Raw genomic sequence first — 27,997 nt, 5'->3', positions numbered from 1 at the left:
CAACTTTTCTTTCACTAATCTTATCACCCTTAGAGAACGTGCCGACCGCGGACGCCCACTTCCCGGCTTCCGTGGGCTTGTACCATCATGGAGAGCACGTTTGATGCGGTAAGCAGTGGCCAAGTGACAACCCACAGTCTCCGCAATTTGTTTCACCGATTTTCCAGCGAGGAGCACTTTTTATGGGCCATACTGTAGGCCAAGAAATTACTTGTCAGCAGCGAATCAGGCTTGAAGCATAAACATATTTGGTCGGCGTTAGGTCAGAGTGGACCAAGTGACATTTTTCATATTTTGAGAAAATTGGCTTAAAGTCTAACGCTCTGTTATTTTTGACCTCGTTAAAATTATGGTTCAATATTTCTACACATCTTTGTATTACTTTCAAGCAATATAATGGGAAATGGTAATCAAGAAAAATCATAATCAAAACCTCGGATAGAACGATTTTTTGATGGACTTTGTGTACTTGGATCACTCTGACTGAACTAAAGACCACCGTTCAGTGAGTTGGTTCACTCTGACTGAACAATATCTAAGAAAATAACAATCATTTAATGCTTGCATGGTCAAACTGGGTGCATACCTCTAAAATAAACAGATTATCAAGACCCTTCGACACCAGTATCGTAAATTCTTCAATAATCCATATCGTCAATCCCGAAATTAATGGCATTTTGATAGCTTGGTTTTGCAGGGTCAGGGCATTGGAGACCAGAAATATTCAAATATTCGTTCAGTCAGAGTGAACCAAGTGAAAATCTTGAGTACCGACCAAAATATACTGGTCTAATAAGCGAGTTCTAGGACATGTCATACATACACCATAGAACTACCCTGAACTCCTATCGGACTTTGAAATCGACTCAAAAAAGCAACAATCAATCAGTTTATTGCTTTTAAACACTTGGTCCACTCTGTCTGCACAGAAATTGTTGCAATTTCTGACCACCCATCAAGATATGATAAATGGCCAAAAATCAAAATCAAATGCATCGAATTAAGTAATGTTTATGAATTTATATTGATAGATGAGTAGAAGAATCATTCGATGTTGACAAATCTGACAAATCTCTTGAAAAGGTTTCATTTCCTCGCATTCCTCAGCGCGCTGATCATTTTCGCTGTTATGGTAATAACACTCTGACTGCACACTTTTATCGATTTTTATTGATCATCCAAAGCAAATTTATTACATATCTCTCGCAATTTACAGCATTCATCAAATCTGATCAAAGTGAAATGGAGGTAAGGTAATTTCGCATCTAATAAAAGAATAATCCAATTTTCCCAGATTTTGTACTTGGTCCCCTCTGACTTAATGCCGACCATTTCTAGAAAACCCACATGAGCATCCATGCGTAGTAACAGCTCAATATTCCTCAATCATGTAGGCTGTGAAATGATTGTCACAAACAGGGTTGGAAAAAAAATCTGAAATTCACTCTACAGTAGCCCAGCAAAGCAAATCACAGTCAGCGAAGCTAGTGAAACTCACGTTCATCGCTGCTGTAGGCAAAAGTGAAAATTGCAAAACACCCGTTGCTAAGGGCAACCCAAAATTACTGTAGAAAAATGTTCTATTTTCCGCTGCATTTCCCGCATTTATAGCCTATGATGACACTACAGATTCAGAGAATTCACGCACCTAAAATAGGCTACTTGATAAGATTCACAAATTTTTAGCTACTGTATTGAGTGAGCCACGTGATTTTCTCGAAATTCGAGCTTACTACCAGTGTTGTTCAGACTCATTTCCCCGAAAATAACGTTTTCCGAACTACGAAGCCACGAACTACTACAACCATGCTCTATCCTCCTAAGATAGAAAAGCAGATGGTTAAGCTTGAGTACTGCACACAAAATCGATCAATTTTGATCCCAGAGAGCCACAATTCAAGTTTCGGTGAAATGAAATGAGTGAGTGAGTGAGTGCGAATCATTTCATCGAAACTTGAATTGCGGCCCACCGAGATCGAAACTGTCGGATCCCATGTGCAACACTCAAGCCCAATCACCTCCCCCTCCATCTCAGGAATACAACACCCAGTTATAACAGTTCATGGCTTCACAATTCGAATTTCGGGAAAATGAGTCTGGTCAACACTGCTTACTACTATTATCATTCCCAGCACTGGTCATAAATTTTCACATTTCCGTTGATGACTCTATTTTCAGGCTGGTCATGTAAGACACCGGTTATAATTTTCTAATAATGTGAAACCTATTTTTCATGTGCTGGATTGCCTACACGAACCGCCGTATAAGCTTCCCGACTTACTTGAGAATGAACCACCAAACTCTACTGCCTCCACTATGTCCGCAAGACGATCGTGCTCCAACATGGAATACCTCTCAGTCTTCCGATTTTATATCCGTTGCATTCTCCAAACCCGGCCCAATTCGGATCGTTGGAGAATCAGAATCTAAATACAATTTTCAGCCATATTATAAGTCACTCAGGTGCTGAATTGTCTATAAACACACTAAATTGTCTACGTGAATGCTAATCGCCCCAAAAAGCTCTCGTCTTTTCTGTAGTAAACTTTCATATTCTACTGCCTCCTCTACGTCCCATTTCAACTCAGAATCCTTCACAGCCAACTAACTTCTGCTTCTACATCCGAATCTACGATTCGAATCCGAGTCAATTCGGTTCGTCAAACGGATGTAGAATCAGAACCTAGTTGACTAAGTAATTGAGAAATTCAGAACAATCGAATAAATTACGTATGGATGCAATTCAACGTCATTTTGATAATTCCCAAAACAATGCTGAAAAGAGCTACTTTTCGATACTGATATTAGTGCTGAAAAGTAGCACTTCTCAGCACTGTTTTTTTGGCAGGAAAAGTAGGCTGTTATGTTGTCCATTTTCTTTATAAAAAGTAGGCTGATTTGCATCGGAATTGCAAGAGTTATTTTTACTATACATATTTCAAGCCAAGATCAATATAAATCGAAAAAGTCGCCTACCGAATATTTGAGTAAATGGAACATTCCAGCTTTTAAGTTAAAACAGTTAAGAATCCAATTAAAATCTTTTTTTTTTTTTTTTTTCAAATTATTTATTTGGCAGGCCCAAACGCTCAAAGGCTTTACGGGGCCGATTATCCTTGATAATAATTATCATTTATTTGACAAATTGGAATCACAGCTACTCTGTGATCCCTGAATAGCACACAACTTTTTTTTCTCCTTCCCGCGCTTCGTTGACAGCCGTCTCTTGTTTGTGCCATCGTTGTTCTCGCATGGAGAAGATGAACTGCCGTTCCCGTCGTTGTCGTCGTCGCTTTCACTTGAGCTCTGTTGTTCTATAGGTGTTTTGTTGTCCAGTTCGGTAAGCGCACGTTTACCTTTTGCCAATATTTTGGCAAACGGATCACTCGCTTCAGGGGAAGATGGGGTCGATTGCTCACTGCTAATCGGCGGAAAATCCGCCTGGTTGAAAATTTGTTCGGTTGATGAAGCGGCTGGTGCTGCTGTTACAGGTTCGCGTCCAGTTAAGGACACCTCCAAACATTTTTGGTTAGGATGCGATGGCTTGGAGCACCGTCGACAGGTCCTGATTTGGTTCGGGTGTTCCACGTAGCAGACCTCATTGGCTATCGTGAGATACGACGGGATAGGGTGCTTTATTCGCATCTGAAGCACTCGAACTCCGTTAGGTATTCCGGCAAAGTAGTGTTTCCAACGCTCGGACTGTATTGAAAACACCTCCCCATACTTCATCATGAAGTCACCGACAGTCGCATGAGGGACGGATGGGGGCAGGTCATGCACTCTCACAGTCACTGCCTCGCTGTCCACATATACCGGTATTTTAAACTGTTTATCTTTATAGACAATAACGCGTTTGATATTGTGCGCTTTTTCATAGCGCAGCGCTGTACTGTTGTCCACCATCTCGATGTATACACAGTTACGCGTGTTGTGTAGCTGAATACTTTTCACATCGGATAGATTCAGTTTGATTTCGTGTTCCAAAAATTGTTCGACTTTTCGAACCTCAGGTCGCGCAGGAACGACACTAAAATCAATCACCAAAGTGTTTTTGCGAACACCACTCATTTTGCTGATATGAAGCACGGGAGAATTTCAAAACGCGTCCGACGGTTACGAGTATAGGCTGTCAACTGAATTAAAATCTTGTGTCAAAATATAGTAAAAAAAAGTAATCTTGTGAGGAGAGCGACATACAACAGTGCAATTCTTATTTTAGCTTTAGGATTTGAAGAAACCTAAAAAGTCAAGTATTAGTTTAGTGCCTTGGTAATCGAGACTAAGGACACAATTCGCCATTGTGACGACCACCTTTGGATTCCGAGATATTGCCCCTCAATAGATCTACTTTTCCCTTGAATTAGCTTGATTGTGTCATTTTTCTCCGAATGTGAGGTATGACATGAATATCTGTACCCCGATGCCGAATTGAATCAAGTGCCTAAGTAGCTCTGCACCCTATATGATAATTTTCGACTAAACACATATTGCCAAAAATGCCGAGATCGGTGGAACTCGAAAGAACCGCCAACCAAATAACGAAGGGTGAATATCAGATGCCCCAAAATGGGTCATTCTATAGGTATGGCAGTAGTACTAAAAATTACAGAGAAGAACTATTTTATAACTTTAGCTAGTATCAAAAATTCCGTCAGTAGAAATAATTTGTTATTCCTACACAAAGCATACGAAAATACGATGTACACTAATACTAGCATTTTAGGATGGAATCTTAGAAAACTTTGCAAATGACATAAGTTTATAAACTTTAAAAAGTGAAACCAAATATATTTTACTAAAAATTGGAAATTGATTCTCTTTAGGCTAAATCCCAAGAATCTCTTGAAATTATGTCGATGGACTATTGAGATCTATAAAGCATGGTTACACATAAGTTTAAGAAACACTATATGCTAAATACATGCCATTCGCCGACAACGTTCTACCATTTTCGATGATTGATGTCGCTTTTTCCACGTGACTTCTTCCTTCTTCTCTCTCTCAATCGTTGCAGCTGTTGCTCATTCGTGGGAAAACGCGGCAATGGACCGCAGGCGATTTCGATTGGGAAAAACTGCGACAAGTTCGGCATCGTCGTCCACGAGCTGGGACACGTCGTTGGCTTCTGGCATGAGCACACCAGGCCGGATCGTGAGAACCACGTCGTCATCGAGAAGAACAACATAATGGTCGGTCAGGAGTACAACTTCAACAAGTTAACAGAAGACGAGGTGAACTCGTTGGGCCTGCCGTACGACTACGATTCAATCATGCACTACGCCCGGAACACGTTTTCGAAGGGAACCTACCTGGATACGATATTCCCAATTGAAATCCCCTCTCGAAAGCGGCCCGAAATTGGGCAGCGATTGCGACTCAGCGAGGGAGACATCGCCCAGGCGAACCTGCTCTACAAATGTGCCAGTTTGTGTCGTTTGAAGTGCACGGTGGTTCAGAGAGACGGATATCATATACAGTAAAGTGGTCCATTTTTATATGTAAAACATCAACTTGTAAAATCTTCAATTACACCACTCAGTTTGTTTTTTCATTTGAATCCCAAAAAGTTAAAATGAAAGTTTGCGCGGCATATGTGGGCTCTAAACAAGCTTGAAGTTCGTATGAAGAAAATTGACCAAAAATATGATAAATTACAATTTCCACTATAGCACAAAGCCGTATCAAGGAATGTTAGCGCCTGAACAGTTAGTTTTAGATAAATGGTATCTTCGGGAAAGTTTCTCTATATTTTCCAGATATTTTTTTTTTCAGTGATGTGGTGAAAATATAACGTTCATCGTTTTTGGAATTTGAAGACTTCCCTCTCCCTATGTCACCCTTTTTTAAAACCTAATTTTTTTCACTAAGGGCATAATATGTTAAATATGAAACACACACATCTCAACAAAATAGTTTTCCGTTTCGACTCATGATATTTTTCTAATTTGCATGATAACCGGTCGATTTCCTTCAACTTCCAGCTTTACGATTTTTGTAGTTTGGACAATGCAGGCTACCCTAAATAGATTACATCAAATTGATTTTCAATCGACTTCCCCAACTCTCTGAACCACTGTGTGACGTTGCTTCCGGGACGAACAAATCCTTGCTAATAGAATTATACCCGCGCTCCATCTCGTTCCAGAATGCGGTCGCACGTTTCAGGAAAATTCAGCCTCTTTTACCTCCCCTAGCTACTACTCGTTGGTGCCACCCAGCGAGCCGGAAAGATGCGAGTGGCGTATAACGGCCACGCACGGCGAACGAATCGTGCTCAACATCACCGATCTGGTAACGTATCCTATTGCTGTATGGTTTGTAGGTAAAAGAGAGTTAGATTTTTTTATTTGTACTCTGCTTCCGATCAATCGACGACGACGACGCTCAAGCAACGTGATTTATATCCAAAGCATACAAATCCTACGCTGCACTTCCGGTTTCGTGTTCCGTTCAATCATTCGGCTGCGGTTGCTGGGTGGATTTGTAGTGGATTATCACTGCAAGGGAGAACTTTATTGTCGCTGTCACTTGTACTGAAGTCTGAAATAACGATTGAATGTGAATGAGCTTATGAGCTTTAGGAGAGGATGTGATCAAAACGTGTTTATTAACTGTCGTGCACTATTTCTTCTTTCCTGTGTGACATACCCAATGTGTCCAAAGTTATTTCGTTTTTTTAAGACAAATTTATAAAATTCAACCCGTTTCCTTGCGGTAAGTCCTTTTAATTAAAAAACAATTTTTGTTTTTTGCTGATCGAATTTTTGATAGTCCATTTTTCTGAGTCTATAGATTACATTAACATTGTTTCTTGGGTGCATAATTGTAATCAAAATATATACAAATTGTGACATTGGTCAAATTTTACTGGTAAATAATGTTTTTTTTTAATCTGGAGAGACTTAATCCCTCGTTTTTATTATATGCTCTACAGACAGACAAATTGATTATTTCACAACACAATATATCGTAAGACAAATTTCTATTCTAAGAAATTGGATGTTTCCAAATTGAATTTCATTTCACCACATATATTATCTGTATGGAATGGAATCAAGTGCCCCAGTCTATATCTTTTAAATTGTAGTGCACATAAACGCATGAAAAAGTTAGATTTTAATTTTGCATTTAATTTAGTGTAATTAAATTTAAAAGTTGTGTTTGATTAATTTGTTCCGTTTTGGCATTAACATTCCCATAGAGACAGAGCCTGCTTATAAGCTTGGTGTTCTTATGGAAACTTTCATAGTTGTTAACTGAGAGTTTTATTTGACTAAGATGGCAATTTCACATTCGTGTATCATGTGACAGGTACGATGATATTCTATGTCCAGGGAAGTCAAGGAAATTTCCATTACGAAGAGATTCTGGACTGACCGAAAATCGATCCATTCCAATTCTCTTCAATAAAATGTTCCAGTAAATAATCGCACTTCTTTTGATATATTCAGGGACTGTAAGTTGTAGTCAATATCTCATATTCCCCCCTTGCTTCCAGGATATCTTCAAGTCTAACAACTGTCGTTCGGACTATTTGGAGATTCGCGACGGCTACTGGCACAAGTCTCCGATTCTGGGCAAATTCTGCGGCTCCGGCAAGGTGAATGATTTGATCAAATCAACAGGTAGTCGAATGCTGCTCACCTACACTACCACGTTCCGGCAGATCAATATGCGAGGGTTTGCCGCCAGCTACGAAGGTGAGTACTAGACATGGTGACAAACGAGTTCATAACTTTACACTGAAATTAATTGCATACTAAAATCAACGACCACCAAATAGTCAAATGCACAATGATCAAATGTTTGCAAAATTACTATAAAATCAGTTAAAATTATCCACATTTTATTACTTTTACAATTTTAGTGGTGAATTTTCCATAGTAAATTTAACAACACAAAGTGTTTAAAAAGCTTATACAAATTTCTACAATTTATGGCTCATTCAACTATTTCCATTGTGTACAATATAATGCTATTCTCAATTTGACAGCATTTACATTGTTCAAATCACCAACATGGAAGTTAAATTTTCCAACCGTGTTTATCAACACACTGGCCTCCATTTTTCTTTAAATCTAGTTGTGCAAATGTTGAAACGCTGGTACAGATCTTAAGTTTTCTGCTTTAAATAATGTTTTAAAACATTGGAAACTGTTTGCATGAGTAGCGCTGGCCAGGAAGTATATAAATTAATTATTGGTAAGTAAACATATCGTAAACATATCATGAAATTAAACTATTCGATTTGTTGCAAATTATAGTCCATTTTGTCGATTTTTCTTTCCAGCAAATGAAGCTCAATTTCTGATCCAGTTGGAAATTCTATCGTAGCAGATAGATTACCGCGATCATCTGTTATCCACTTAGGGATGGTACACAAATTATGTCACACTAAAGTTTTAACTTTTTTGACCACCTCCCCCCCCCCTATGCCACACTTTTTGTATGGGTTCTCCAAAACTTTTGTAAGGCTTGTCACGCTTGGCTCGACCCCCTCCCCCCCTTTGGAGCGTGACGTAATTTGTGCATGACCCCTTATATTTTTTGCTGATGAAAAAGATATCTATATTCAATGGTAAGACAGTATTTCTTTGCATATTATATGGCCGCTATTACAGTGCTTGTTTTTTTTTTTCAGTTGTATATGGACTAGTAAAGCCCTCGTCAGACGCTTATTATTCTTTAAGGAGCGTTTTCACATTCTTGGTGCCCAATCGATTGAAATCATAGCAGCAATTCCGTTCCTAATCTAAGCACTAGTAGTTGACCTATGCTGCAGCTGCAAGATAGTTTTTGATTATGACTTTTATTAATACTACATCTTTTCTATGTACCTGTTAATACATGAAAAATAAACTGTTCTTTATGTTGGATTATCTATGAAACAATTTAATTCTCATTGAATACCAAAATAATATTACCATGCTGCAACAATGTGATAATAACCATTTATCTAGTATATTTAACCGCGCAATAGTAACTTAGTTAGTAGTGGCAACAACCTTGAATAACCTCTGTCATAATAGTAAAAATGACAATATTTGTTCTTATGTTAATCATGAAATCACTTCGGTTGAAAATCGTTGGTGCGAGTCTGTCAATTATAACCCCGATTGTAGTAATTTTCACCATCAAGCTTCTTTCAGTGTACTATCCTCCCAGTTGTAACGGAATGAAATGAAGATTAGGGTGTTCCAAAATTTCGCTGTAGCGTTAGCGTAGTTATACTTCGTAGATTGGATACTAACAATGTTCATATTCCTTTTGATTATCTCATATAGACTGCTTTCAAGAACAAGGTTAGGGAGTAAACCTTAATTCAATCGTAAACAAGAATATCAAAATAATGAACATCGCTATTCCCGGCCACGCCCATATTTACCGTAACTTGGGATAGAGGAAGGAAATGATGATGTAGCACTTACTTAACGAGAGGCCTCCGACTCAGTGACAACCTCATAAGTGCTACGGAATTGGGGGGTTAGGAAGGGTAATAAGCCAGAATTCGCCTGATAAGCTGGCGATGGGCGCAGACGATTTGATGTTTAATTGTTTTCCATTTAATCTTTTGTATGCCGGCAATCAAAAGAAAGAAATAATGTTTTATATTTACAGTATTATCAATATTGTCTTGTGCGAAAAAAAAGATTGTCCGTTAAACGGTAGTGATTTTCTGCTCGTTAAAAAGTAAAAAGCAGTACCCTTCAGGGTCATCGGATTATTCCGTACACGAAAAAAAATAAAGCTAGATATGGCAAAGCTTGAACGCAAAAAAAACATCAACCGAAACGCACATACTAAAAAAAATGGGGTGGATAATGTCTGTTATATTACCGCGTGGTTGACGTAGGACTACTATGGACACAACTTCGATCAATTCTGGGTCAGACTCTAACAACAGTGGTGCAGTAGCTTTTTGCAGATGATAAGATGTTTGATGATACATGACAGGTGCTGTGATTGTGAGTATTCAATTACGTAATGGTTTTGAAGGAGATCAGTCATTTGGTTTGGAAGCTTTTCAGAGTTTCGGACTTCAAAGAAAAATACTTTAAAAAATCATGTCAGGTTGCCACAGATCAAGCTTCAAACTTTTAGTGGAAACATTGAGGAGTGGCTCAGTTTCCGCGATCTTTTCTCCTCGGTCATCCACTACAAGACGGATCTCCCTGATGTAGAAAAAATCTACTACCTCAAGTGATGCCTCCAAGGAGAACCGAAGAATTTGATCGACTCTCTTCAAATCACTAGCGCCAATTACAAGGTCGCTTGGGATCTTCTACAGAAGAGATATGACAACAGTAAACACCTGAAGAAGCTCCTCTTCAAACTTCCCAGCTTGACCAAAGAATCCTCATCGGATCTGCACAGTCTCGTGGAAGGTTTCAAGAGGATCATGCAGACCTTAGATAACGTCGTCCAGTCTAACCTATAGTTGGTCAACATTCTCTCTGCGCGATTGGGTCCTGTGACGCGTAGGGGATGGGAGGAGTTCTCTTCTACAAAACAACAGAATACAGTGATTGAACTCACCGAATATCTCCAGCGATGCATCCGTATGCTAGAATTACTGCCAGGGAAGCAATCGGAGTCTAAGAACTCAGCTCAGTTCCACCAACTCGGGAAGTTTAAGACTTCTTCGATCAAGACGAGCTTCAACACCGTCCAAACATCCAAAGTAAGTTGTGTTGTCTGCAGTGCCAATCACCAGCTGTTCCAGTGCAGTGTATTCCAAAGGATGCCACAATCGGAAAGGGAGGCAGTTCTCAGAAATCTTTCTCTCTGTAGAAACTGCTTCAAGTCCGGCCATCACGCTAAGGATTGCCAGTCGAAGTTCTCTTGTCGGTATTGCAAGAAGCGTCTTCATTTGTTGGTGTGCTTCAGGCCTGACAAGGACAATTCTTCGAAGCCGGCAGTGGCACCGAAACCGACGAGGTCCAACAGTTCGAGGGAAGAACAGGATTCTACGGAGACGGCAACCCTGTAAGTATCGGTCAGCCAATCGGGAGCGTCTTAGAGACTCCCCGACTCAACTGCCTCAGGGTCGGCACGCTCACCTAAGTCTACCGTGGACAGGGAATCTTCGCACTAGTAATTTAGGAAAACCCAAGCACTTCACTAAAACCTCGAACTTTATTTTCCTCCACAGGCTGTATTTCTTCTACCATCTACTCCTCGCTATCCACTTCTTTGCTACACTTTCTTACAGACTAATCTGACCTGTTAACTTTTGGGGCCCCTTCTTCTTCCGGCTACCACCTGTCCACTCCTTCCTTTCGGTCTGGTATCGACCGCCGGCGTTCTTCTACCACACAAGTGTCCTTCGGCCACGTCTGGCCACGCTCTCCTCGGGTTGGCTTGGGGAACTTCTGCTGCAGCCTTCTGGGACCCTCTACGCCTCCTAGGCTACCGATATGTTGACGGATCGGTCTTCGCCCAACGACGGTGCCGGAATCTACCCGGAATATGACTCTAGGATGGCGTAGGGCGGTAATAGAAATTATGTGGTTTCTATACCAAAAAACGGCGTGGTCCTGGTGTCCAATTTCCGCTATGTTCTTCCTCACACAACTCTTCGTCTGCTTTCCACTTAACTTAGTTCTAGCTTAACGACTAGCTTCTTCAGCTGTATCCGGGCAAGTGAACGACCAGTAATATATTTTTGACCGTAGAGGTTCTTGACCTAGGTCGTCGGTCATTCCCCTTTCCCATTCGGGTTTTCAACGATGGCCCCCATTTCGCCACCCCTCATGGCCGCCCGAACGTTATGCTACCAGACATCTGGTGGTGGGTTTTGGGAGCTCGGTGGGTGGCCTGCATGGTTGGTGCATGGTGGGCCATTGGTGGGCCTGCATGGTTATGGTCATTTGACATACTACTGCCCTAGTTGTATGCCTAGTGCTACTGGGGAAAAACTTAGACACCTACTACGAATAATTCCTGTCGTTTCTACGTACAAACAAAATACAAAATCACCTTAACACTAGCAACTGACAAACCAAACACTTACAACCCCAGGTTCCACTACGGGTAATCACAATTTTACATCGCAAGTATCCAACATGGCGGCCACCGATGCCGTTGTGGCTCACGGATCAGCCCAGTATTCCAAGGTACTGCTGGCGATGGCTATCGTGTTTGTCGAGGACAACAATGGACATCGCTATCCAGCACCTCTGCTGGACTCAAGGTTAGAGAGCAATTTCGTTACGGAGAGGCTCAGTCAGCGGTTAAGGGTAACCCGCGGGAAGATAGATGTCAAGATCCATGGAATCGGCCAAGGAAGGACCAACGTTGGGCTGCGAATCGACACCACCATTCGATCACGCATTTCGGATTTCTCCCGACGGATGAACATTCTCGTTCTACCGAAGGTGACAGTCAATCTACCTACACCTACGATCAACGTTTCAAGCTGGAGGCTTCCAGATGGCATCGAATTGGCTGATCCATCGTTCAATGTTCCCATGACGGTAGATATGGTTTTGGGAATCGAGGCATTCTTCGATTTCTTCAGGAATGGACGGCAGATTTCGTTAGGACAGGGACTGCCAGCACTCAACAAATCTGTATTCGGTTGGGTGGTTTGCGGTAGAGTATCGGTCCCCAATCAGTCGCTGAACATTAGCTGCAACGTGTCGGCTTCAGAAGGTCTAGAGCAGTTGATGGCCCGATTTTGGTCCTGTGAGGAGATCGGGTCGGCTGAAAACTATTCGCCACAAGAAGCGCGTTGTTGGTGACACTTTGTTCATACAGTACAAAGGGGAGAGGATGGCCGTTACACTAACGCTTAACCGAAGAACGAAGACGTTTTGGAGCGATTGGTGAATCCAGAGAGATCGCAATTCGACGTCTTCAGGCTACGGAACGTAGATTGGCGAAAAACGCCGATCTTCGTACGCAATACTGCGCCTTCATGGCAGAGTACCTTCAGCTTGGGCATATAAGCAGGTTCGAGGATGTTCCAGGTTCGGTGAAACGCTGCTATCTGCCACACCATCCAGTAGTGAAGGAAGCCAGTACTACAACCAAGGTCCGCGTTGTATTCAATGCTTCGAGTGAAACGTCTACAAGGGTGACGTTGAACGATGCGCTATTGGTGGGAACGATCATTCAAGATGATCTGCGATCCATCATCATGCGAAGCTGGACGAAACAAGTGATGCTTGTCGCGGACGTTGGGAAAATATTCCGCCAAGTCCTAGTTCGTGAAGAAGATAGACCGCTGCAATCCATTATGTGGCGGCCATCAGCGGAGAAGGTAATCAGCACGTATGAACACCGTAACCCACGGGACTAAACCGGCACCCTTTTTGGCGACTAGGGTCCTGAAGCAGCTCTCGGATGATGAGGAAGGAAGATTTCCGCTGGCGGCTAAGGCAATCCGGGAAGATACATAAATGGACGATGTAATTACTGGTTCGAACGACGTGGATAAAGCTGAGCAGATAAGAGTACAGCTACAGGAGCTTATGAACGCCGGAGGATTCAGGCTCGTAAGTGGGCTTCCAGTTATCTAGAGGTGCTGGATGGAGTTGGAACGGAGAATTTAGCCATCCCAATCACGGAGATTAGTCTAGACCCAGACCCGGCGGTAAAAATTCTCGAATTGACTTGGATGCCGAGAACCGACACTATGCGATTCCAATTCACGATTCCGGCATTGGAAGGCGTAGAACCCTTGACCAAGCGTAAGGTTCTATTGACCATCGCCACTCTATTCGATCCAATAGGCCTCATAGGAGCTGCAATCACATTATTCAAGGTGTTTATGCAGCAAATGTGGACCCTATAAAACGAGGATGGAAAGCGATTTGATTGGGATCAAACATTACCTCACACGGTGGGTGAGACATGGCGAAATTATCGTCGACAACTGCCGATTCTCAACGAGATCAGGATTAACAGGTGCGTTATGGTTCCACAGACTAAACGAATTGACCTTAACGGCTTTTCGGACGCCTCGGAGAAGGCGTATGATGGATGTGTTTACGTACGGAGTGAGGATTCAATTGGAAAAGTTCTGGTTCGTCTGGTCGCGTAACTCTTTACTGAGAGAAGGGGTGGATTTCTCTCATCGAATGAACTTAAGGATGCGGAATACACAATCCTTCGGCAAGTTCAAAAGGTAGTCCTTGCCGATGAATAGCGGGCCTTATCAGAAGGAGTACCAGTGTCGCTTAAATCGCCACTACGCTTCCATCCTTACATTTCGTCAGATGGTTTAATTCGTCTCGGTGGCCGTTTGAGTCATTCGGAAGAATCTGAGGACTTCAAACACCCAATTGTTCTTTCAAAGGGGCATCGACTGACTCGTCTACTTGTTGAGCAATACCACGAACGGCTACTTCATGCTGGACCTCAGCTGCTATTGAGCACCATTCGGCTGAAATACTGGCCATTAGATGGAAGAAGTATCGTTCGCCATGTTGTTCATCGTTGCCACAAGTGCTTCAGAGCTAAACCGTCTTTAGTGAAGCAGTTCATGGGTGAGATGCCGGCTGAGCGAGTCACGATATCACGCCCATTTTCCCGGACGGGCGTAGACTTTTTTGGACCAGTTTACGTTAGGCCAGGCCCTAGATGTACCGCAGTGAAGGCGTACGGAGCCATTTTCATCTGTCTTGCGACTAAGGCTGTCCATATAGAGCTGGTCTCCGACTTATCGACGGATCGGTTTATCCAGACGTTACGACGGTTTGTGGCAAGACGAGGAAGGTATGCAGATTTATTTTCGGACAACGGCATTAACTTTGTGGGTGCCCGGAACCGGTAAAAAGAACTGCTGCGTTTGTTAAAGAACAAGGACCACAAAGAGAAAGTCAACAACTTCTGTTTAGACGAAGGAATGCTTTGGAATGGCCCCCATTTCGGTGGACTTTGGGAGATGGCGGTTCGTTCCACCTGCAGAGAGTAATTGGAGATACACCAATGTCCATAGAGGACATGGTTACGCTGTTGGCCCAGGTAGAAGGATGCCTCAACTCTAGACCAATCACTGCACTCTTAACCGATCCTTGTGATCTAGAGCCTCTAACGCCGGGCCATTTTCTAATTTTCTAAAATTCTAATCGAGAAAACGCACCCCGGAGCTGATAGCGTAGTATACGCGATGTTACGTTGAGGACAGCTTCTGGAAATTTAAAACGACCGGTAGAAAAAATCTTCGATATGCCGGAACCAATCGTGGAGCACGAATTTTACTCCAATTCCCAACAAGCAGCCAAGCTGATGTCAAGCTAAAATTTTCATAAAAATGATCTCAGTATGCCTAGGAGTGTGCGGTCATTACTTAGTCACGCTAAAATATGTTAAACGTTTCATGTTACCCAAAAACTGCAAACTTTGAAGAAACGTTATACTTGGTCTGGTTTATGCATAAGTTTTTTAAAACTGTTGTAAAATATATTCCTTACCAATGTACGATCAGAAATTATCTGATTCAGCTGAATTATTGGACTTATTGCCTACATCAAACTGTAGGAGCTTTGTGTGAAATATTTTAAAGCTAAGTATGCTGTTTCGCTCAAGAAAAGTAAAAATTTCTGCGGAAGAAATGGTCAAGAAATTTTCTACAGTGAGCTCCATTTGAAATGACATTTCTTTTCAACTGCGTACTGCGATCAAAGAAAAATGCTTTTCTTGACCATTTGTTGCAAGAAATTTTCCACGCATCGAGATAGGATATTACTTTTCTGTTGAAGTGCAGACTCGCCCAGACGGTCTTCTTTTTCTGTGATTGCTGAGTTTTTTTTCGTATTCCACTTTGTGTTTATACCAATCATGCGCAACCCGTTCAAACCCTCAGATGAAGCTCGCAGCAGAAAATTATTGCGTTTGCATCACAACGATTCATAAAAAGCATTTTGAGTAAAATTTCATGCCAGCAAACGTAACAGATGTTAGAAATAACTAATCTGGTGTTTAGATTTACCAGCAACTTTGGAAAAAACTACTCCGTCCATTGAGTTTTTACATAGCAGTTTATTCTGAATTCAATACTTTTCACTTTTTCAGCCATAAAAACGGCGGACTACATTTGGAGTAGTGTATGGTCTTCCGATTCCATGGCATGCTCTTGCAGGGCTTGCGACGGAATCAAGACCAATTATTTTCGGTCCGCGTGTGCGAAAAAAGATTCGCGTTTCTCAGTTAGTATGCATGCTTCAAATAAAGCTGAAAATTGTGGCTGCTCAATCAAGGATGAAGGATCAATTGGTGAGCTCGTTTCATGCTTTTTTTTAATCTATAAAATATATATGACCGCACATTTAATCGTTACAACGGTGGGACATAAATATGATTATTCAACAAACTATGAATGGTTCGTCACTGTAAGTGTCGGCATAAACTCTTATTAATTTATTTTTTTATATTTTTATATAAAATCCCTTGCCTTTTACCTATAGAAGCAAGACGATTCGTTTTCGGGACGCCGGGAGTTTGGTTTTCGGTTCGCGAGTTGTGCTGGGCAGTGTTTTGGAAAGCCCAAGCAAGACGATTCGTTTCCGGGACGCCGGGAGTTTAGTTTTCGGTTCGCGAGTTGTGCTGGGCAGTGTTTTGGAAAGCCCAAGCAAGACGATTCGTTTTCGGGACGCCGGGAGTTTGGTTTTCGGTTCGCGAGTTGTGCTGGGCAGTGTTTTGGAAAGCCCAAGCAAGACGATTCGTTTTCGGGACGCCGGGAGTTTAGTTTTCGGTTCGCGAGTTGTGCTGGGCAGTGTTTTGGAAAGCCCAAGCAAGACGATTCGTTTTCGGGACGCCGGGAGTTTGGTTTTCGGTTCGCGAGTTGTGCTGGGCAGTGTTTTGGAAAGCCCAAGCAAGACGATTCGTTTTCGGGACGCCGGGAGTTTGGTTTTCGGTTCGCGAGTTGTGCTGGGCAGTGTTTTGGAAAGCCCAAGCAAGACGATTCGTTTTCGGGACGCCGGGAGTTTAGTTTTCGGTTCGCGAGTTGTGCTGGGCAGTGTTTTGGAAAGCCCAAGCAAGACGATTCGTTTTCGGGACGCCGGGAGTTTGGTTTTCGGTTCGCGAGTTGTGCTGGGCAGTGTTTTGGAAAGCCCAAGCAAGACGATTCGTTTTCGGGACGCCGGGAGTTTGGTTTTCGGTTCGCGAGTTGTGCTGGGCAGTGTTTTGGAAAGCCCAAGCAAGACGATTCGTTTTCGGGACGCCGGGAGTTTGGTTTTCGGTTCGCGAGTTGTGCTGGGCAGTGTTTTGGAAAGCCCAAGCAAGACGATTCGTTTTCGGGACGCCGGGAGTTTGGTTTTCGGTTCGCGAGTTGTGCTGGGCAGTGTTTTGGAAAGCCCAAGCAAGACGATTCGTTTTCGGGACGCCGGGAGTTTGGTTTTCGGTTCGCGAGTTGTGCTGGGCAGTGTTTTGGAAAGCCCAAGCAAGACGATTCGTTTTCGGGACGCCGGGAGTTTGGTTTTCGGTTTCGCGAGTTGTGCTGGGCAGTGTTTTGGAAAGCCCAAGCAAGACGATTCGTTTCCGGGACGCCGGGAGTTTAGTTTTCGGTTCGCGAGTTGTGCTGGGCAGTGTTTTGGAAAGCCCAAGCAAGACGATTCGTTTTCGGGACGCCGGGAGTTTGGTTTTCGGTTCGCGAGTTGTGCTGGGCAGTGTTTTGGAAAGCCCAAGCAAGACGATTCGTTTTCGGGACGCCGGGAGTTTAGTTTTCGGTTCGCGAGTTGTGCTGGGCAGTGTTTTGGAAAGCCCAAGCAAGACGATTCGTTTTCGGGACGCCGGGAGTTTGGTTTTCGGTTCGCGAGTTGTGCTGGGCAGTGTTTTGGAAAGCCCAAGCAAGACGATTCGTTTTTCGGGACGCCGGGGAGTTTGGTTTTCGGTTCGCGAGTTGTGCTGGGCAGTGTTTTGGAAAGCCCAAGCAAGACGATTCGTTTTCGGGACGCCGGGAGTTTAGTTTTCGGTTCGCGAGTTGTGCTGGGCAGTGTTTTGGAAAGCCCAAGCAAGACGATTCGTTTTCGGGACGCCGGGAGTTTGGTTTTCGGTTCGCGAGTTGTGCTGGGCAGTGTTTTGGAAAGCCCAAGCAAGACGATTCGTTTTCGGGACGCCGGGAGTTTGGTTTTCGGTTCGCGAGTTGTGCTGGGCAGTGTTTTGGAAAGCCCAAGCAAGACGATTCGTTTTCGGGACGCCGGGAGTTTGGTTTTCGGTTCGCGAGTTGTGCTGGGCAGTGTTTTGGAAAGCCCAAGCAAGACGATTCGTTTTCGGGACGCCGGGAGTTTGGTTTTCGGTTCGCGAGTTGTGCTGGGCAGTGTTTTGGAAAGCCCAAGCAAGACGATTCGTTTTCGGGACGCCGGGAGTTTGGTTTTCGGTTCGCGAGTTGTGCTGGGCAGTGTTTTGGAAAGCCCAAGCAAGACGATTCGTTTTCGGGACGCCGGGAGTTTGGTTTTCGGTTCGCGAGTTGTGCTGGGCAGTGTTTTGGAAAGCCCAAGCAAGACGATTCGTTTTCGGGACGCCGGGAGTTTAGTTTTTGGTTCGTGAGTTGTGCTGGGCAGTGTTTTGGAAAGCCCAAGCAAGACGATTCGTTTTCGGGACGCCGGGAGTTTGGTTTTCGGTTCGTGAGTTGTGCTGGGCAGTGTTTTGGAAAGCCCAAGCAAGACGATTCGTTTTCGGGACGCCGGGAGTTTAGTTTTCGGTTCGCGAATTGTGCTGGGCAGTGTTTTGGAAAGCCCAAGCAAGACGATTCGTTTTCGGGACGCCGGGAGTTTGGTTTTCGGTTCGCGTGTTGTGCTGGGCAGTGTTTTGGAAAGCCCAAGCAAGACAGTTCGTTTTCGGGACGCCGGGAGTTTGGTTTGCGGTTCGCGTGTTGTGCTGGACAGTGTTTTGGAAAGTCCAAGCAAGACGGTTCGTTTTCGGGGCGCCGAGAAGTTTTGCTGTTCGCGCTGTGTGAGTGCGAAAAGATATTCGTGTTCAGTCGAGGATGGATTACCAACTGGTGAGCTCGTTTCATGCTTATGATAACACATTTTTTCATGAAAGCGTTACTTTTTTTGTAATATGCAATCAAACTTTGTATGGTTCGTCACTATAAGTGTCGGCATTATGCCTGTTTTATACAATTCTAATAAACATAAAATTTTTGACATTTCTTAAAATATTTTTTGAATTGTTTGACATCATGAATGTCGACGTTTATTTTAAAACTTCTACCAAAGACTTTTCTTCTTGAGGCATAAATGTTGTAATTTTCAAACAAACTATGTATGGTTCGTCACTACATGTGTCGGCATTATTCCTGTTCCATATAATTTAAGATATACGCATTAATTTCGCCATTAATAACACTTCTTTTGAATGGCTCGACATTATAGATGTTGACGTTTATTTTAAATCTTCTACCAAAACTTTTTGAGACAAAACTAAAAACTAGCTTTAAGTATAAATCGTATTTTTCCTCCTTATCCATGGATCGCATCACCGACCAAAGGTGACTCCCAGATCTTTTCCTTCTTCACTAATAAACACCCTTCCCGTGGTGATTGTGGAGATGCAGAGGTATTCTCGGTCTCTAGAAGCAACAATCATTACACCCTAACATTCCTTTCCTATCCCAACTGACTGTAAGGACTTGGCCGGCGCCGTTATTGATCAATAATATTAGATCTGCTAAAATTGCACTCCGAGAGTAAGCGGAAACTCCCATTCCTTATTCATTTGGATCGCAGTGCAATTATTACCAGTTCCGATCAATCACGGAGTAGCAACCATTGACATGTACAGTCAGTCTATGCTATGCTATGCTATGCTAAAATCCCTTGCCTTTTACCTATATTTTTATAAAAAAAGGCTTTGAATGGTTCGGTCTGTTTGTCTGTGCTAGAAGTGTAGACTTGCAAAACACTTTGAATGGTTCGCCACTGTAAGTGTCGGCATAAGAATATTATGTGATGGTCCAGCCAATCGATTTTTAGTTTTTCAATTTGAGTAAAATATTGTTACACATGCCATCGTCCTAACAGCTGTAGGAATTGTGCTTTTAGCTATTTGTTCAACAAACTTTGAATGATTCGTCACTTCAAGTAACGACATTATTTACTCCTATTTGGAAATTTTTCATGTCAATTGAAAATATTATATTCCCAAGCATGTTTATATCTCACAAATAATCGTTTATCATGGTCTAATCGCTTATCAAAGTGAATCCTGTGACCCAACGTTCCTGCAAGGGTAGCGGTAACTGCAAGGGACATGGGGGTTTTTAATTTGTCTTTGGTTACACACTAACATTCCTTCCCTCAATCCCACCTGACTGCAAGGACGTGGCCGGCACCGTTATTGACCATGTATAAATAGAGGCACTGAATTATGCACACTGAAGAAGATTATGGCCAATCCCAGCCGAACTTCTAGTTGATTCTTTGTGCATCTTCACTGACACAATCACGGAATAGCAACCATTGAAATGTGTAGTCAGTTTAAGCTAAGCTAAGCTAAGCTATTTTATAAGTCGAGTAGATTAGGGCCTTCCTTAGCCAAGTGGTTAGAGTCCGTGGCTACAAAGCAAAGCCATGCTGAAGGTGTCTGGGTTCGAATCCCGGTCGGTCCAGGATCTTTTCGTAATGGAAATTTCCTTGACTTTCCTGGGCAAAGAGTATCATCGTACCTGCCACATGAGATACGAATGCGAAAATGGCAACTTTGGCAAAGAAAGCTCTCAGTTAACAACTGTGGAAGTGCTCATAAGAACACTACGCTGAGAAGCAGGCTCTGTCCCAGTAAGGACGTCATACCAAGAAGAAGAAGATCAAAATGACTCCATCGACATGCATTGACATCTGAAATATGCTGCTTACCTTGATCGACAGACAAGTCAAATGGATCTGCTCGATTTACAAAATAGACCCCTTTATTTCGAAAATACCGTTAGAACGTAGGTGCACGGCTTTCGAAGCGTCTTGAAATTCAAAGCAGCACAATAATTTGGACCACGAGTGATCCACAAAAATATAAAAATTATGGGTATCATGAAATTTATCTGAACTAGAATTATCGTTTTCATATTAGTCCTAAAAATTTGACCTTTTTTTTTAATCTCAACGAGGCAACCTCTTAACGTCATTTTGCAGAGTTCTATTCATACAAAAGTTATTTGTAACATGTACAATAGCTACCGTTTGGAGGTTGAGCCCTCAGGTTTTCTAGCAATGTGGAATTTCGGAACACCATAATGAGGATAGAGCATTTATAGAGATAATATAAACATGGTTCGTTTGAACGAGAGAAATTAAATTGTATTCAAATAAGGATAAATTTGAAGTAATAAATCATATTAAAAAACTTGTTTAGCAAATTTGCAAATTCTTCCACAGTGCTCATTTATCTTCTGAACAGGCAAAATTGCTGTATCTGGCGCGAAAGATAGCACACATAAATCATGGCTACTATGTTCTGCTGTATATATCCAGTGATGCCTGAATATCAGCCCAATTATTATTGATGTTTGCATTTGAGGTGCAAATCTTGACTAAATGTCCCCGCATAATTATGAACCATTCCAGTACAGTTTCTCAAACGGTCCTGAACCATTTGCAACAATATCTGAATGATTTAGATTACTTTAAGAAAAAACAACATACCCACCATACGGGAAACGTTTTTAACAATTTGAAAAAACGGTAAATAGGAAGATCACAATGTGGGGAATAGGCGGTTAAGTTATGTAACCATTTAAAAACGTCGATTTTCTCGAACAAATTTTGATGCTCACAGCTTGTCAAACAGTTGATATACAATCCATTTTTTCTCCAGTTTACTGTAAAGCAAACTGTTTTGAAATAGTAGACCTATACAAAATGAAACAAAAATAAATACTGTAGGTGTAATAAACGTTTTATGGTTTGGTATGGTATTTTTTCCCACATAATATACTATTCTGTTTGTTTCTTATTCGAAATAAACCAACGAAGACAATTTTGAAAATGTAACATATTGGTGTATTAATGATACCACTCATTTTAATATACATATTATATGAATCAGTCGAACTGAGAATAACACGTCCTTTGAACAGCTGTTTTTTTAACTTCGGTCCATATTATTCCCCGGAAGAATGTGTTAGACACCACTTATGCGAAGATCCTCATCCAAGCTCTATATTTGATTAATCCGAATGGCAAATGGTGCTAAAATGCTTCCAAATACCTGTTGTCTTCTTTCTACCGTACCAAGCAGGTCCTATATGAGAACGGAAAATTGGAAATAATTAATAAAAGTAAATATCCAGTAACAAAAACTTACCAACTAAACAACATTATGTGCACGGCAAACGTCGTTAACGATGTGGGGACCAACCCAACTAACATTCACTCATTTAAGAAACACCATTATGGCAGTTTTATTCAGCATCATGTTTAATAACATTTTAATAATTTTCATGGCCAACCTTTGTTCAGGCGTTGTTCACACAAATTTGGAGAAACTGTAAAGCACGTCGTCGAATTTTAACTTTATTTTTCAGCTTTTAAAACGTTTTACAAGCATTTAGTTCAGCTTTTATACGACTGGTCCAAAAATAATTAAAAACCAATAAAAAACAAAAAATATTTTTCAGGCAATTCAATTAAAATGTAGTGTACACAATTATGATGATAAGCAACCATATTTAAAAATCGCCTGGATACTGGATTCGAACTCGAGACCTTCCAATCGTCAGCGGCATGCCTTGCCATCTGCGCCATCCTAGAATTGATGAATAAATCGTCCAGTGAAAAATATAAACCTCTCATAGCTGAATATTGATCTTGTTTGAGCTTCTATTCGACATCGTCTAATCAACACATGGTACGCTAATCAACAACTGAACAAGCATATTATTCAGCTGCTGTTCAGTGCTGATCCAAGCTGAGTTCAGTCGGCTATTTTTAGCGCACAGTGAGAAAATTTATGTCAATGATGGTCAAAAATAATGTTTATTTACACAAAGTGAAATCAGTCTGAAATGATTAAGGTGAATATGCATCGAAGCCAAACCTCAAATTTTCATGAGCACAAATCTAGAGAACCAGACTGCGCAGCGGTTCGAGCTGAAAACTAAATCGATTGGTCACACGCTGGACCATCTTCACCTTAATTTAATTTCATAATAATTTTTAGTTTGTTCAAAACTTCAATTCTAATGATTCATTAACTATAATTGAAATTCATTTATTTTATAAATTATATTTGTATTTATTAATTATATTATTGATTTGTATTTTTCATTTCTGTCAAAGAAATGTCCACTTTTCTTGTACGGAACAACATCCCGAGCAGGCGAAAAAAGCTTAGCAATAGCTAATTATAATATGGATAGCAGAAAGTGATAATAACCTGAGAGATATAATATGTAAAAGATCTGGAAACGATATCTAAAATTAACTACATACAAAAATCAAACAAAATTTTGATGTTGTCTTCAGATCTTTTATGTCAATCAAGTCAATATCACGCTTTGTTTGTCAGTACTTCGCTCCTACTAGGAATACTTAGCTCAAATGTTTGTTTTTCAAAATAGTCCTACATTTCTGTAGGCTGACCATGTTTATTTTCTGAACGACTATTCAAAAAGTTTTGAGAAAGCATAAGTTATGCATTCGGAACTCAACACGCATTTCGGATATTTTGTCCATTTTATGAAATTTAGCTATAGTGTGATCGCTTTTACAAGGCTTATTTATTACTGAACAATGTGTTTGTTAATCGACATTTTGACCTCTATTGGATCAACTGTTCTTATAATATACCAAAGCTGAATTAAGATTTTATAAGATACTTATTCAGCTCTTATTCATGCTTATGTTAAACATGTGGAAATAGCTGAAGTGCGATGCAAGTAAAACGTTAGTTCGTCTGCTGAATATCCTTTTATACATATACATTTGTTTAGTGGAATATTGGCTTTTTAATTGTGGGAACGTGTCTTGTTCAGCTCATTAGTAAAACAATATTGACTAGTCGAATGAGAATCGAATGAGTCGAATGAGTGGCGATTCAACTTTTGTTCATTCTAATGCATAACGTTGAACATTGACCTAAGTTTGTGTTAAAAAAGCACCTTCTCAGCTCTTTATAGAGCAAAATTTTTATTCAGCTGTCGTTACCATTATTGAACAATAATTAAACATGCATGATTGTTTGTGGCTCTGAATTGTTAGTTGGGAATCCTGCAGGACGTTTTTAATCAGCGACGGGACGAATCCTGCGTGAAGCTTTCAGCGTGATGAACAACACAATTTCCGGTTAAAGCTCCTGCTTTTTTTAGAATACTCAAAAGGGTTTATATTGCGCATATGATGATGCTTTGATTTATCAACCTTTTTTGAACTACAGACTTCAATACTTCAGAAAAAAAAAACTTTTGTTTTGAACTTTTGCAATCGATTCACATTTTTTACTTTTTTTATTATGAAAGCAAAACCAACATGACATGCTAAAAAACACACACAGTGGATATAAAACTTTTACCTCACTATAAAGATTTTTAATAATTTAAATACACAAAACCTACAACATATTTTAAACCGCGACATTTTTTTAAATTTTTCAGTACAAAAATATGCGTTAGCGTTAGCGTTAGCGTAGTTACGGTATACTTCGTAGATTGGATACTAGCAACATTCATGTTTCTTTTTAATAATCTCGTCCTGACTACTTTCAAGAACAAGGCAGGGGAGTATACCTTGTTCAAATCATAAACAAGAATACTAAAAGCATGAATATCGCTATTCCCGGCCACGCCCATCTTTACCGTAACTTGGGATAGGGGAAGGAAATGTTGATGTAGCACTTACTTAATGAGAGGCCACCGACTCAGCGACACCCTCATAAGTGCTACGGAGTTGGAGGTTGGGGAAGGTATATTGTCAGGATTCGCCTAGAAAGCTGGCGATAGACCATAAATATTTGTTGTTTAAGCATTTTCAAATTAATCTTTTGAATGCCGGCAATCAAAAGAGAAAACAATAGCTTATTTATAGTATAAATAGTATTTCGCGAAATGCTTGTCGATTGTGCAGTAATATTTTTGCTCAATAACCAGTAAAAAGCAAAACCGATCCCTCCAGGGTCATCGGATTGTATAAAATAACGATACGCGTAAAAAAATATCACGCCTATTGAAAAACTGTACTGTGCCCATTGAAAAACTGTACTGGGTGGTACTGTATTTTTAGATAATCGAAAAACGAAAGGAAGCGCGTTCGAACTAAACACCCTGGGATAACACAGTCGGTTTTTCTGCTCAAAATTATACGAAAAGCAGAATCGATCCAGGGTCATCGAACGGTTAAAAAGCATCCACAACCGATTGTTAGTCGCGTAACACCCGCCCGGACAGAATGCGCAATCTGAACATAATTATCAAACTCCGAAAATAACATTTTCCGTTCAAGAAACGATCAGAAGTTCCACGACGCGGACAAAAACGATCCGGAAGGCTCACAAAAGAAAAAGTATCATACTGGAACAAACTCACCGGATTGATTCTCTAAATTTATGTGCTGCCTCCCAAGAAACATTTGCCTATTTTATAATCATTTATTAAGCAATTTTTCACAACTACATACTGAATAGTTGCTTTATTATATTACTTTGCAGCTGCTACGCACACATTGTTCAAGCAAATCTGGCGAAATTATTAAGCTTCTTATCATTTAGTGACTGTAATCATATATTGTAATGATGTTTATTCAGGTTTCACTTAGCTTAATAAGGATTGATGATTTAACAACGCTAGTTTAACAAACTACATTATTGCAGTTTAATTCAGCATCATGTTTAACAACATTTTAATTATTTCCAAGTGAAGCCTTTGTTCAGGCGTTGTTCACACAAATTTGGAGAAGTTATAAAGCGTGTCGTTGTATATTGACTTTATTCTGCAACTTCAAAATCGCTTTATAAGCATTCATCTCTGCTTTTATTCAACTGCCACAAAATTGATTGAAAACAAATAAATGACTAAAAATAGCTAACACTGTATACATCAAATGCAGTGTATACCTTTACCATGATTTAATAACCACACTTTTAATAATTACCTGAATACTGGATTCAAACTCGAGACCTTCCTATCGTCAGCGGTATACCTTGCCATCTGCGCCATCCTTGAATTTATATATCAGCCTTCCAGTGCCCAATATAAACCTCTTGTAGCTGATTATTGATCATGCTTGAGCTTCTATTCAACAATAACTAATCAACACGTGCTATGCTGATCAACAACTGGATAAGCGCATTACTTCTGCTGCTGTTCAGTACTGATGCGAGCTGAACTCAGAGGGCTATTTATAGCGCACAGTGAGAAAATTTATTTCAATGCTGGTCAAAAATAAAGTTTATTCACAAAGCAAAAACAGTCTGAAATGATTAATCGAATTTCACAATAAGTTTTAACTTGTTAAAACTTTAATTGAATTGTTCATCTAACTATACTAAAATTCATTTATTAAATGTATAACATTTCTACTAGGTTAATATTTTAATTAATTGTCGCACTTTTTCCATCTATTAAACATTATACAAATATAAAATATATTTCAATCAATAATCCTATGTCAGAAGACTGATTCAAAATATTTTCTAAACATATATGAATATTGTATTGAGAAAGCATCAGTTATTATTGTATCCAACATGTTTTTATATATTAGTAAGTTAGTGACGAATTCACCAAGGGCGAAAAGCCACTCAAATAAAGATAAATAATAATAATATTAGTAAGTTGAACATTGCAATACATTAGGAATACAACGCAATTTTTAGATATTTTGTCCATTTTTCAAAAATTTGGCTATGGTGTGATCTATTTTGTAAGGCTTCTTTGTTGCTGAACAATGTGTTTAGTAATCGTTATTTTGGACTTCTTTGGATGACCTGCTCGGATGATATATTTATGTTGAATTAGGATTTTATAAAATACCCATTCAGCTTTTAATCATGTTCATATTAAACATAGAAACAGCTGAAGTGCGAAGCAACCAAAACGTTAGTTCGTCTCCTGTACATCTGTTTACACAATTATATTTGTTTGGTGGAATATTGGCTCTTTAATAGAAGGAAAAATGACTTGTTCAACTCATTAGTAAAACAATCTTGACAAGTCGGCAGAGATTCTTTGGAGAAGTTTAATAAGTGTTGATTCTACTATTATTCATTCCAATGAAAAATGTTAAACATTGTTTTAAATTTGGATCTAAATACCATCTTCTCAGCTCTTTTTTCAGCTGTCACCATTATTCAACAATAATTAACTATGTATATGTTTATTTGTGACACTGGACTGTAAGTTGGGTAACCACTTTCATGTAACTATTGTTAAATTATTATTTATACTTCGATTATCATTAAAATTGTTATGATTAGTAACTTTTTCCGATATCAATAACGTCGCAGATGATGATCACTACATTTGGAAAAATTAAATTTTGATATTTTTAATCCAATGTGATTCGAACTTTACCCTCGTTGATCCATTACATCGCCATTACGTCCATTACGTTAATCCATCCATCGCATACACGTCTTGTATTTGATTTGAAAAACATTTGAAACATTTGAAAATAACATAAAAAGACATAATACTTTTTGCTTGAATAAGAGCATACTCATATACTGTTATTCACATTGTTTATAAGTTTTACTAATCACGCTGGTCAACATTTTAAGTATTAGACACTGAAACTTTTGTACGATTTGTTGTTAACCAAATGTTCAATATTCTACTAAAACGATAGCTACAACCTATAGAAGCTTTTAATCAGCCAATTGTTAAACTTCTTATGTGTTGTAGAACAAAAGCTACTATATTTGCATTTTCGGAGGTTTATTCAGCTCTTATTCAAAACACAAACTGCAAGTGGAATAACAACTTTTTTATAAGCGAAAATAAATTTTATTCAATTAATGATTCAACTAAAAATTTGTTCAGCAATGGTTGCTGTTATGCAGCTTGTATTAAGCACGTAAGTATCTTAAAAGCTACCAATTGTTTCTTGGGCTGTCACTT

At 40.2% G+C, this 27,997-nt stretch overlaps 1 protein-coding gene across 4 annotated transcripts in view; it reads left to right on the top strand.

Annotated features, from left to right (window-relative positions):
• Nucleotides 1-27,997, top strand: part of LOC5577529 (tolloid-like protein 1) — a 131,884-nt gene that overhangs the window by 84,794 nt on the left and 19,093 nt on the right. For all 4 annotated transcript variants that reach the window (XM_021857259.1, XM_021857258.1, XM_021857256.1 and 1 more), the window contains exons 5-7: nucleotides 5,018-5,427; nucleotides 6,149-6,294; nucleotides 7,502-7,703. In XM_021857259.1, coding sequence (XP_021712951.1) covers nucleotides 5,018-5,427; nucleotides 6,149-6,294; nucleotides 7,502-7,703 — 758 coding nt within the window. The remainder of the gene's footprint in view (nucleotides 1-5,017; nucleotides 5,428-6,148; nucleotides 6,295-7,501; nucleotides 7,704-27,997) is intronic.

The sequence above is a fragment of the Aedes aegypti genome, chromosome 1 (genome assembly GCF_002204515.2).
Source record: "Aedes aegypti strain LVP_AGWG chromosome 1, AaegL5.0 Primary Assembly, whole genome shotgun sequence".
Taxonomy (NCBI): Eukaryota; Metazoa; Arthropoda; class Insecta; order Diptera; family Culicidae; genus Aedes; species Aedes aegypti.
This window is presented reverse-complemented; position numbering and strand designations above follow the sequence as displayed.